Genomic DNA, 13,551 nt, shown 5'->3' on the forward strand with positions numbered 1-13,551 from the left:
ATATGAAAATATTTCTTTCAAAAAAATCATGCAAAACATTACGTAAAATTTTGTGTTTGTACACAAAACACAAAGTTAAAAAAAATTGAAAACAAAAGGATAAGAGTGGTTACCATCAAGAGGAGATACTGGGGGATGAAGAATTAAGAGGCTGTTATTTTGAGGATATTTTTCATTTCATACCTTTTTATACTGTTTAAACTTTGTTGACACATAAATGTTTTTATTTTTACTTATTTATGTTTTTGTTTTAATCCTCACCCAAGAATGTTTTTTTATTGATTTTAGAGAGAGAGGAAGGTAGGAAGGGAGGGGGGAAGGAAAGGAAAGAGACAGAGGGGGAGAGGGGGAGAGAGAGAGATAGAAATAGATTTCAGTATGAGGGAGAAACAGCAATGGGTTGTCTCCGGTATGTGTCCCAACCCACAACCTTTTGATGTATGGGACTGACTGAGCCACCTGGCCAGGGCTATTTTTATTTATTTTAATATCAATAAGGACTACAGAGGTGGTTAGAGTATAGGTTACTTTATACTTTCCTGTAATAAATAAATAGCCTGTGTTCTGAGCAACTGTATGCCAAGCACTATGCTAGATACTTTTGCATAAATTACCTCACTTCATCTAAAATATGTCCCAGGGAGGTAAATCTTTTTGCAAGTGGGGAACCTGTAGCTAATCAGTACATTAAAAATAATAAGCAGAAGAAAAAAAGTTTCTAAAGACAGTACAAATAAAAAGGAAAAACATATTTTACATTTCAAAGATTCAAACAAACTGTCATCAAGGGCATGGTGGGCAAACTAGGGCCTGTAGGCCGAACTGGCCCACTGCTTGTTTTGACAAATAAAGTTTTATTAAAAATAGCCATGCCCAATGTCTATAGCTGCTTTCAGCCTACAAAGGCAGAACTGATAGCTGCAACAAAGACCATATGGCATAAAAAGCCTTAAATATTTACTCTCTTGCCCTTTACAGAAAAAGTCCGCTGACATCTGATCAAGTGCAAAAAATTATCAAGCAACTTGTGTAGTGCATACTAAGCTTCAGCTAACACTTCGCCATAAACAGAAACTTCATGAGCCAAATTTAAATGTTATTTTTGTTTCTATGATCAATGTGAACTATAAACCTAAAAGCAATGCCCTTGTTATAAATCTATCCCTACTGCAAAAATAAAAACAAACACTTATCAAACATGTTCTGCAAAATAATTATTTTAATTAACCTAAAAACTTTAATATCTTAAAAAATACCATTACCTTTGGATTGTGCATAACAATTGTCTCTCCACTTGGAAATTCTAATCTGCGGTGCCACTGATTTGTGGTTACAGCTTTTTTATACTCGGCCTACAATAATGGAAACAACATATATTCATTATTACAAATCTATGACACGCTAAGAGAAAAAGTAGAAAAAAATTATAACTATTATGGTAATAAAAATAACAGTAACAGCAGCTCTCATGTACTGCTTACCTTACTTATCACTTTACATATGTTACTTCATTTAATTAATTACTTTCAATCACTTCTAAATAATATTATCCACATTACACAGAGGCAAAAACCAAGATTAGACAGTCAGTTCATTTTCTAGAGCTTTCACAACAAAGCTCCACAAACTGGGAGGCTTAAAACAACAAAAATTTACTCCCTCCACTCGGGAGGCCAGAAGTCTGACATCAAGGCGTCCGCAGGGCCACGTTCCCCGAGACCTACAGGGAACTCCTTCCTCACCTCTCCCTGGCTCCTGGTGGCTGGCCGACAATCCCTTGGCTTACAGGTGCATCACTCCAATCTTCTATTTTCACAGAGTGTTCTCCCTATGTCTGTCTTAACACGTTGTCCTCTTAAAGTACCAGTTATATGCGATAAGGGGCCCGCCCTACCCCACAATCACCTCATCTTAAATAATTACATGTGCAATGACCCTATTTGCAAACAAAGTCACATTCTGAGCTACCGGAGATTAGGACTTCAACCTATCTTTTTTGGAGGGGACACAATTCAACCCCTAGCAGGCCTTTTAAATTCACTAGATTACAGTTGCACGAGATTACACAAGGGTAAGCAACAAAGGCAGAGCTGCAGTTCACTCCTGCCGGCAACTTTCTGACACCAAAGATGATCTTTGTGCACAGGATCAAGATAGGTTCTCCTGTAAACAAAGTCTGCTCCCTGTGAGTGGTAAAACCTGAGGCTCCAATGCACACAGGGCCTACGTTTTTTAAACATTTTTTAAACAAAAGCATAAAGGAATAAAGCGCACATACCTCTAGTTTTTCACTGAACTCCTCTGTATAGGGAATAAATCTGCTGTCTGTGTCCCCTTTGTAAAACCAAGTGCAGCGTCGCACTTCAGCGGGCTCCTCTTCCCAGTACACAGCTCTCCTCATGCGGTCATAGAGGTAAACGTCGTAGCGCCCTCCGTCCGTGCCCAGAACCACACTCTCAGGGTCTGGCTGCACTGGATGCAAAGTCCACATTTTAACCCGACAGTTAGAAGGCATGTTTAAAAGTAATAAATAATGAATACAGTGACTGACTGATCCTGAAAGACAAAGAACTAAGCTCATTTTTATTTGAAAATATTTTAGATTAATCTGTGCTGATCAAAATGATGACTTTTTAAAAAGATTTTATTTATTTATTTTAGAGAGAGGGGAAGGTAAGGGAAAAGAGGGAGAGGAACATTGATATGTGAGAGAAACATTGACTGGCTGCCTCTCACACATGCCCCACTGGGGACCAGGATGGCAACCCAGGTGTGTGCCCTGAGTGGGAATCGAACCTGCAATCCTTCGTTTTGAGGGACAACACTCAACCAACTGAGCCACGCGGGCCAGGGCATGATTCTTCTTAAGTGAAGAAACAGCCAGAGCAAACTTTTTTTAAAACGTGATGGTAAAATAAATGAAATAACTGGTAGATTTTTTTTTAACCGAAGCAGCAATACTCATGAAGTATATTTCTAAAGAATATTAATAGGTAATTAAGTCTCACGATAGAGTCTCATCAGGATACACAGAAAAGCCTATTTCTACGCTGCAAGACTTCTCAGAGCCCTAGGGCGCTCCTGTGTACTGGCTATTTCCACAGACGTCATTACAGCAGCTCTGTGACTCAGCTGGGCAGTCACTTTTTCCCCCACAGTATCTTAAAAAATAAAATTTCCAGAGAAAACACTTTACAAATACCCTATAGCTACAAATGAATAAGGGAAATAAGAAAATTGACACCCAAAAAAGAAAATTGACACCTAGATTATATGAACTGCTCTATTTCTCTGATTCAAAAAGCCTCTACTAAAACACTTCTTCAAATAACTTGCTCAAATAACTCAGGACTTATATTAGTATCACCATCTTAACGTACAGAGTCTGGTGGGATCTACGAGGACTGAGCAATGTGACATTCACAAAAAGTAAGCCATGGCTAACCACCCTTCATTTTTTCTCTCCCTAAAATCAGGTATGTTGATAATGACGCATAATCAGCGCTTACCTGAATTATAGACTTCTTCAAGATTCAAAGAGTCAAACACACTGAAAGGCATCCACACTTGTTTGTACTCGACCTCCTTGCAGTAAAACCAGTGCGGCTGAACAGGGTCATATTGGTTCTGAAGTAGAAAAGGAGGTGGCACTTGCACAGAGGGACCCATAGGTCTAGCAAGTGCCTGCTGCTGTGTTGGAGAGGACAACGCTGACTGCACTGAAGGAGGAATCTGGAGGGGATAAAAAAGACCGTCACGCTTGTCCCAAGGAAGTTTTGTGTAGGCTTCAGACCCATTATCAAGAGTCTGTGTATCAGTCTGATTTAAATTAAATAAAATGAAACCCATTCTCTATCCCCAAGAGTAAAGTTATGTTGTGTTCTTATCATAATACTGTTATCTCTGCCACTCTGGGTTGGGTTCTTCTTTCAACTGTTTCCCTTTTTTGATTTAGTTGATTGCCCCTTGGAAGTCAGTTGGATATCAGTTGGGGAAAAAAGGGTAAGGAAATTGCATAAAATTTACCCAATGTAAATGTTATTCTATCTCTCTCCTGAGACAGAGTCTAGATCCAAACTCCGTAAATGTAAATAAAAGAAATCATTGGAGTAGTTAATTTTGGTCCCTGTAATTGAGTATCTAGATTGAATAGTGTAATTAAAAAATGAGAAGCTGGCAGTCCGTTAGGATAATAATTGCTTTGATTCTCACTGGTCCTTAGATCCCATTAATTATTGGTATCTAGCACTCAAATCTGGAAATATTGGCACAGATTAAATCATTAAAATCAATTACTGCCTCAATACAGATAATACAAACTAAAATGTGAACCATTCAATTCGCTACCTTTAAAACATGTTTGTATAAAAAAGTTTTTAAAAACAGAAACAAAATCTGTACCTACTATTTTTACATGTTCTTTTGAATGCTCTTTTTTCCTTGTAAGAATCAAAGCATACAGCTTACAAAGCTATCCTCTGAAAATGACGTGTCATCGTACTGACTACAAAAAGCACTGAGGGAGAGATTACAAATTAAAGTGCATAATTCATAAAACAAAATAAACAAGAACAGGTCTCCATACCGGTGGCAAAGACCCTGGAGGCGTCTGGTACGTGTGCACAGGGGGTCCAGAGGGTGGAGGATGGGCGGGATGACCCAGTGTTTGGCACTGCTGCAGCTGTGGTGGTGTGATGTAAGGGTTAGCTCTGCTGCTTACAGGAGTATGGCGATAGGGATTGTACCCATGTTGGGGCATTCCTTGGGGTGGGCTCCCAAAATTTGAAGGAGGGAGACTACTTGGCTGAGAAGGCAAGTAAGTATTGGTTCCCATCTGTGAAGAAGGTGGAGCACCATGCTGAGCCTTTGAACCAGACAGTGGAAACACATCTTGGGATCCGGCTGCAAAAGGGAGAGGAGCTGGGGGCTTGGAGAATGCTGACTGTCCGGCTGATGTTACTGTAGTTGTTAGCGGCGACTGTCCAATATTCCCAAATGGATCACTACTGCTTGATGCCTGAGAGAAATAACTAAATGTCTGTGGGGTAGACGTGTGAACAGAAGTCTGACCTAGGAAGCTGTCCTCCTCACCAACATCTGTGGAATCCTCTGAAAAAGACAGAAGAGTAAATGGTTTCAAAAGTAGTATATCAATCTAAAGACCTAGCTCTTGTAACTCTTACTTTGTTGTTCAAACTTTCATTTCTGCATTACAGGAAAAAAATGAAAAACTTTTTTCTTTGAAAACTTCTTTTTGAAATGAAAAACTAAAAAATATGAATAAGCAACAACAAAAAGGCCCTGGCCAGGTAGCTCAGTTGGTTAGACTATCATCCCCATACCCCAAGGTTGCAGGTTCAATCCCCAGTCAGGGCACATACAAGAATCAACCAATGAATGCATAAATAAGTGGACCAACAAATCGATGTCTCTCTCACTCACTCGCTAGCTCGCTCTCCCTAAAAATCAATAAATAAAAAAAAATTTTTTTTAAATAAATAGCCCTGGATGGTGTGGCTCAGTGGATTAAGTGCCGACCTGTGAACTGAAAGGTCGCCAGTTCGATTCCCAGTCAGGGCACATGCCTGAGTTGCAAGCCAGGTACCCAGTTGAGGTTGTGCAAGAGGCAACCAATCAATGTATCTCTCACACATGTTTCTCTCCTCTCTTTCTCCCTCCCTTCCCCTCTCTCTAAAAATAAATAAATCTTTCTAAAAATTAAAAATAAATACAAGAAAAGAAATAAAAAAGGAAGAAAAAAATTATAATTCATTCATCAGCCCATTTTCCAGAGACAATCACCACTAACAATATTTTGGCCCATACCTTTCCATACATTTTAAATGAACATAAACAGTTACGTGTTATTTCTTTTGTAAGTATATAGAAATTACACATTTGTATATAGAAGTTTCTAAAAATAGAAACAAAATCTATACCTACTATTTTTACATGTTCTTTTAAATGCTCTTGTTCCCTGGTAAGAAATCAAATAGTATTCCACCATCCAATACACATTATTTTATTTCTACAGTAATGGCAAGAAACTAAAGAAGGGGTATGTCAGTGCTCTTATCAGCAAAGCACAGACCGTACAAATGTACAAATGAACATGTGGTATTTGTATTCACAAGGTAAAATAGGTCAACCATGAACTGCCATCCCTAAAATCACAGAGTATCACAACCAGATAACTTGTCATCAGAGAACGCCAACTCACCAGAAAAGTCCTTTTCTAACAAAGAGAAGTTCCCTCACTTCTTTTTGCCCAACATGATCTTCACTGTGGGTATTATCAGCACCAACTATTTTATTTCTATTCTGCTACCAAGCTGTAAAATCAAAGAGTTTTTCCTCTACGTGGCCTCGAAAGTCCAGCCTGTTCTTCCATCCAAACTTTTGTAAACTCTTGGCTTGTGGTAATTTCTATTGTCCTCTTCCTAATCTCTTCCCTCTCTGGTCTCATTCCCTCTTCTCTCCTACTCCTGAAGGATGAAGCCTGTCAGTGGGGCGGACTTGCTCCCAGAACACGGGCACACCGAGGTCCCTGCCTTTCAGACCTGACAAAGGGGGCCTTCTTTCCAGCAGCAGCCTCCATCCTGATCTGCTGGAGGAGGACCCTGGGCTGGCAGATTCTGGCTTGAGCTTCTAGGTTGTTCCCACTATATTTCAGCAAGTTAACAAAAATAATCCACTACTCAAAATACTCTTCTAGGTTGTCTCTTTGTAACTAAAAACAAAATATCACCTCCTGCACAAAAGCTTTTGTCTGCTTGTATCATTCTACTTTTCTTATGTATCTCCAGTTGCCACCCTCTCTCTTCAGTCATGTAAACCTCACTTGGACTTACCTGTATTTCATCTCTCAATAACTACCAGCATTGCCCTGGCTGGTGCGCCTCAGTGGATTCAGTGCGGGCCTGAGAATCAAAGGGTCGCCTGTTCAATTCCCAGTCAGGGAACATGCCTGGGTTGCAGGCCAGGTCCCTAGTAGGGGGCGTGCAGGAGGCAACCACACATTGATGTTTCTCCACCTCTCTTTCTCCCTCCCTTCCCCCTCTCTAAAAATAGATTTAAAAAATCTTAAAGAAAAGAAAAATAACTACAAGCACAGGAGGAAAAAAAAAACTCTTTCGTCCTTTAAGACAACTTGGGGAGCAACCTCATTCAGGAAGCTTTGTCCTGATTATTAGCATCAGTTACAAATGCAATACTGATCTCATCACCATAATGCCAGCCTCACCTCACGGGCACTTTCTAATTACATGTGAACACACTTGACATCAAGACCCACACCTTTAATGGGCACCTATTATGATAGTTGCCCATATGATCTGAATATTGTGATGCTCCCAACTCTATCTCAAACGACTGTTCTCATTAGTTAGTTCCAGAACCTATTTTCCACCTGCTTCCTCAATACTTTTAGCAGGCTCAGTCACATATACCTCAAGCTCAGTATGCCTAAAATAGAATTTACCATCATCACCGTCCCCTTCCTCGTGCTCCTTTACCATGTCTCACTATCTCAACATCCATCCATCCTCTCACACCAGAACCTCACAGCTCAGACTCCTCCCTCTCTCTCATCCCCGCCATTTAATCATTCAGATCCTCATTCAAGAAATATATACAAAGCATCCATTATGTGCCAGGTGCTGGAGCGAGGTCTGGAAGCTAAAACTGAACTAGGAGAAGGAGTCCCCATGCTAGACAGCCTGGCCACCAATGAGTCACTAAGTCCCAACGATTTCATAGCCTGAAAATCTCCCACATCCATTCCCTGCTCTCCATACTCGATGTGGCTGGCTAAGGCTAGAGTGCTATCCACTCCTGCCTGATTCACAATGGCCTCCAGGCTAACTGCTCCTGCTACAGTCAGCTTTACTCCAGGGCAACCTCAGAAAACCCCAGTCTTTCTGAAACACACCTCTGATTTCGCTGTCTTGTTTATCAAGGGTGACTACAAACTCTTCAATGTGCTATCGAGGCCCTTCATGATCTGGTCCCCACTGACCACTCAAGCTGGTCCCCCACACACCCTCTAGTCATACTGGTCTACCGGGGGAGGGGAGAAGGGACAGGGAGAAAGGAAGATGGGGGAGGAGAGAGAATGTGAGCACCTACCACCAAATCCTGCCAGATGGGCAAATTTTCTCAAACCTCAGACTCTTACATACGCCTGCCTCTCCAGACTCCGTAATCTCTACACTGAGCTCGAGAATCACTTCCCTCTGTGAGGCCTTGAGGCCCTGAGGCCCAAGGGATGTCCTCTCCCAGGAAGCCAGACTGAAACCCACAGCAGCCTATCCATCCCCCTCTCTAGCCATTATGAACCTGCATCCCAACTGCTCACACAGTTGGGTAGTGTGTACACGTACCCTGCAATCACTGTGGGCAATGCCATCTGCTCTGGGTCTCCCAGACACATGGAACAAGGCCTGGTAAACAGAAGCTACTCAATCCACTTCCTCCGTACCAGGTATCTCTTTCCCCAAGAGGATTAACTGTTGCTTCCTTTGTCTCTGGAAATTTTCTGAATGGGTTTCTAATGATCAAATCTGTTTCAGAGATGGAGAAATAATTGTACAGAATTGCAGTTCCAAAAAAATATTAATTTTCTCACCACAAAATCAGTTATGTCCAAGAAACCAGAGTTTTCAAAATATGTAGTCACCCTGTACCCGACGACGAAAATGTTTAGCACTAGCTGACAGCGACACACACAGACCAAACACTGTACAGCAAGGTGGGTGGGCCTGGACCAAGCATTTGTGAAGCAGGGGACAATCCTAAAGCCGCGTGGCGGCCTTGTCTATTCCTGCAACCGACACCCCCCCCCCAGCATTCTGCTCCACCTGCAACAATCCTTCACCAACAACAGCAATGCCTAACCTTCCAGCCACGTTGTCAAACCGAGACGAGCATATTCCTCACTCCCAGCCTTTCATTCATTCAACAAGCATCCATTGAAAAATTGGTCTACAGCATTCCAGGACCCGTTCCAGGTATGAATCCCTGCTCTAGTGGAGCTTACATTCTAGAGGGGTAAGATAAGTATGTGTGCACGTCAGGTGGTGACGAGCACCAAGAAGAAACGTAACACAAAGGAAAGGGAATCTGCAGGTACAACTGCCTCCAGCTTGCCCTTCACTTCTCCAACAAAACTTTCTCAGTCCTCCAAGCAAGAATAAATTACTCAATGGGAAAATGGTCAGCATTTACTGAGGATCTATATGCTAGTCACTAAATATCCTAGGAATAAAAAGGTAAATAAGTCAGAGCTGCGAACTTCAAGAAGCCCACAATCCAAATAGACATGTGTATTTATTTTGCAAACATTTATGTAACACGATGTGCCAGGCACTATCCTCAGGGCCTTACGAAAATTAATTCACTTTTCATTACAGCCCTATCAGGCTGCACATAATGGAAAGTGAGCACAGAGAGGTAAAGCAGCATGCCTGCGGTCGCACAGAAAGTGAGTGGCAGGGCCAGGGCAGGAGCCGTGTGCGCTCCTAAACACCACTCTCCGGGCTGTCCCACGCAGTCGCTAAAAAGCAATCTCGCTGCAGTAATAAAAATGTGAACAGGGAGTTAAGGTGCACACAGGAGTGGGACCAAAAAGAACAAGAAACAGCCCTACAGGAAGTGTTGCAGCGTCTTGTGAGAGACGAGGACTGCATTCTGTATCTCAACTTTGCAAATGTTACACGTCTACCCTAGGAGAGACCCTACTGTATCCTAGAAGAGGGACCACCGTCTGCTTCTTGTGCATTCCCCGAAAGTACCGGGCATACCAGGAAGTGTGCAATAAAAATCTGTGGAGCGCGGTGGTGTCCAGCACCCGGAACAGGGGTCCTTTGACGAAGAGCAAAGTTAAGTCTTGTGACCTGACCCCGCCTCCAAGGTCCTAAAGCACCCAGGCCACTCAAACTTGGCCACGCAAGGGGCCGGGTCGGGACAGAAGGAAAACCTGAGGTCCGACTGTCGCCACCCAATCACCCGCCCCTCACCCGCCTCCCCCACACACTCGGCCCACCAGACCCCCATCTCCTCACTACCTCCAGGCAGGAGCAAGGAGGCCGAGGCAGCGGCGGCTTGGGTGACGGGGATGAAGGGCACATTGAAGCTGAACTCCGTTGCCGAGGATGAGAAGAGTAAATTAGTGCCCGACAAGGAAGTGGAAGCGGCGCCCCCACCATTAGGTTTCCTTTCAGCCATGGCTGTGGCCCACCACCCGTTACACGTCTCCGGGAAGCCGGGAAGGCACCACCGGCCGGAAACCAGTCACACTCGGGGCCAACACACTTCCGCACTTGCGCACAAGGACCGGAACAGCGGACGGTCCTTGACTCTCTTCCTGCCCCCAGCTGGAGCCACCGTAAGTTAACATGGCGGGGCCGGCTTCCAGCACAAGTCCCAGCACGTGACACCCTCGGCCACTACGGTGGCGAGGCTGGAGGCGGAGGCGGAGTCCAACGCTCGGGGCAGAATCGCGGGAGAGGAAGCGGTGTAGGTTCTGAATCAAGGCACAAGTTACTTCTTAAAGTCCTGAATTGAAAGGTGCGCTCTGGGCTTTTTAAAAGTGCTGACAAGAGCGTGTAACTGGCAAACATTTTGGAGGGACGGCAGAAGCCTGCAGGAGCAGGTAGCAGGGCGCAGTCCGCAGGCAGAGAGGAAGAGATGCGGGAGCAATTGTAGCCAAGGCGTAGCCAAAGTCACCCATATCTGACCTGCCTACGTGTTTTTTCTGGATTGAACTGAATTCGTCTTTGGCTCAGAAATAGAAATGGTAAAACTTTTTAAGTTTATAAGCCATAAGGGGGAAAAAAATTTTTAAAAGAGAAACCAAACCAGCCCTGGCTTGGTGGGGATCAGTGGGTTGAGCGTCGCTGGCCTGCGAACCAAAGGGTTACTAGTTCGATTCCCAGTCAGGGCACATTCCTGGGCTGTGGGCCAGGTCCCTGGGGAGGGGGGGGGGCAGGTGAGGGGCAACCACACATTGACATTTCTCTCCCTCTCCCTCCCTCCCTTCCCTTCTCTCTAAAAGTAAATAAGTAAAATCTCTTTTAAAAGGAAAAGAGAAAAACCAGGTAATTGAAATTTAGGGTTGTGACTTTTTAAATAGCTTTCTATATATCTGCGATAACTGACTAGTTCATCCCCAAAATGCACTGTGGATAATAAGGATCTAATTGTCATTTTTTCATAGAAATTAGGAAAGAAAAAAATAACAAGCAGTTTCTCAAAGAGAGAAATAGAGGTGACCTCAAAATAAGCTTTGAAATTATGACACCTCCTCCTAGCTGTTCACACCTATGCAGAACCTGTTTATTGCTTAACTCAGTAACCATTTAGTGTTTACTGTCAACCATAAAAACAAAACCAGACACTAGTAAAAGCAGTAAGGATAGATTTTTATTAAGTACTAACTATTGAAACGGAGAAGAGGGACATTGTGAACTAAACTTCCCCAAAACAAAAGGCTCGAGACTTTTTAAACACTGTGCTAAGGCGCTAAGGTGGACTGGTCCAATGGACTAGGCCACCTGAGTTTGTTAATTGGCACTTCATCTGGAGGGGCAACCAAGTTCCCTTTACGACAGGCAGTGACACAAGTTAGAGCAAGGTACACACCAACTGGGAGGAGACAACTCTCCAGTCCTTGAGAAGATAGTTCTGCATGATTTGTATCCCAAAGGGGAGGAGAAAGGATTTACAATTGCATGCTTTCTAAAGTAACTGCTTTAAGAAGGGTTTCAGGGGACTATGTACCAATCACCAGGTTTTGGCTGAAACAAACAGTAAATTCTTCTTGCAGTGTTGAGCTTTCTCAGGCAGGCATTTTAAAGGGGACAGGGGTCATCCTAGGCACATGGCCTTAAGCTGCGAGCAGCCATGCTCGAGTTTGTGCAGGAGAGAGTCCGTGTCATGACTGAGAATGGGCAAGGCAGTATACTAAACTCTGGGGGTACCATCATGTAGACACAGACCCCTTCTTCTTGGCACTTGTCTTGTCGGCCAGGAAGACAGACACTTAAACCCATAATAGCAATAAATTAAAGTGTGATGAAAGTTATAGTGTAGAATTTCCCCTCAAGAGAGTGAGGTATAATTTTTCTATGGGGAGGGATAACAAATATTTCAAACAATCAGACTGTCAATAAAAGGCTTCTCTAAAGAAGCAAAATCAAAGTTGATACCTAGGAGACAACTAGTAGAAATTAACTGGAAAAGCTTGGGGAGGAGGGCTTGGAGGAAGCGGTAAGACAGTTCTTAGAGATACGCTGAGATGCCAATTTGGGTGTTAAGAGAAATATAGGTTAGAGTATGGCTGGAGCCCTGTGGGCAAGTGGGAGAAAGCCGGGAGCTGAGATGAAAAGTGGGGAGTTAGACAGACATGAGCAGAGTAGGAGCAAGAGGCCAGGTACAGAAGGGAGCCATTTCAGAGAGCCCTGGGTGCCTAGCAACAGACAATTAGAGACTGGGACCTTACCCCCAGGGTGACCTTTCTCCCCCTAGCACATCACTGCTCATGCAGTTCAGACCCTCTTCTGACCTTTTCTGTCTTGGCATGTGGCTTGTCGTGTGGCAGACAGGAGGAACAAAGGGGCCAGAGAATGGCCTCAGACTCTCAGACAAGCCCTTGCACAACCACTCCCGTAAGCATTAAGCCTTGAAGATAATGGAGTTCTGACCTGCATCAAAAAATCTTAGAAACAAAGCCTCAGGTCTGTTGACTACAGAGACAGAGTTTTGTTTTATTTTACATTAGTTCTTGTTTTTAACTATATTTTATTTATTATGCTATTACAGTTGTCCTGATTTTCCCCCCTTTGCCCCCTTCACCCAGCAACTCCCATCCCTCAGGCAACCCCCCCCCACTCTTGTTCATGTCCACAGTCATGCACATAAATTCTTCAGCTACTCCCTTTCCTCACTGTACTTTACAGCCCCATGGCTAATCTGTAACTACCTATTTGTACTTCGTAATCCCCTCACCTCTCACTGGTTCTCCCACACTCCCCCTCCCATCTTTATCTTTAACCTTAGACATTTTAATTATGATGTGTCTTGGGAGCCTCTTCTCCTCCATAGTGTTTGGGACACTCTGTGCTCCCTGGACTTGCATGTCTACTTCCTTCACCAAATTAGAGTTTTCTTTCATTATGTTTTCAAATAGATTTCCAATTTCTTGCTGTTTCTCTTCTTCTGTCACCCAATGAAGTAAATGTTGGATTGCTTAAAGTTGTCCCAAGGCTGCTTACACTATTCCTGTTTTTTTGGATTCTCTTTTCTTCTTTCTGTTCTGATTGGTTATTTTTGCTTCCTTATGTTCCATATTGATTTGATTCTCGGTTTCATCCACTCAACTATTGTTTCCCTGTAAATTGTCCTTTATTTCAATTAGTGTATCCTTAATTTATGACTGGATCTTTTTTACACTGTTAAGGTCCTCACTAAGTTTCTCGAGTATCCTTATAATCAGTGTTTCGAACTCTGCATCTGCTTATCTTCATTTTGTTTAGTTCTTTTTCTGGAGATTTG

The 13,551-nt window shown here is 43.1% G+C and overlaps 1 protein-coding gene across 2 annotated transcripts in view; it reads right to left on the reverse strand.

Annotated features, from left to right (window-relative positions):
- The window catches only part of SEC23IP (SEC23 interacting protein), a 34,892-nt gene extending 24,587 nt beyond the window's left edge, over positions 1-10,305 (reverse strand). The window contains exons 1-5 of one of the 2 annotated variants that reach the window (XR_002974375.4): positions 10,065-10,290; positions 4,586-5,109; positions 3,510-3,732; positions 2,279-2,472; positions 1,263-1,352 (exon numbers count right to left, since the gene is read on the reverse strand). Coding sequence is in view for 1 of the 2 variants with exons in the window: in XM_024555538.4 (XP_024411306.2) it covers positions 1,263-1,352; positions 2,279-2,472; positions 3,510-3,732; positions 4,586-5,109; positions 10,065-10,224 (1,191 nt within the window). In the remaining variant the exon portion in view is untranslated. Of the gene's footprint in view, positions 1-1,262; positions 1,353-2,278; positions 2,473-3,509; positions 3,733-4,585; positions 5,110-10,064 lie in introns of both variants that reach the window. The other variant, XM_024555538.4, reaches the window with a different exon arrangement.
- Between the last annotated feature and the right edge of the window lie 3,246 nt (positions 10,306-13,551).

This window comes from Desmodus rotundus, chromosome 4 (genome assembly GCF_022682495.2).
Source record: "Desmodus rotundus isolate HL8 chromosome 4, HLdesRot8A.1, whole genome shotgun sequence".
Taxonomy (NCBI): Eukaryota; Metazoa; Chordata; class Mammalia; order Chiroptera; family Phyllostomidae; genus Desmodus; species Desmodus rotundus.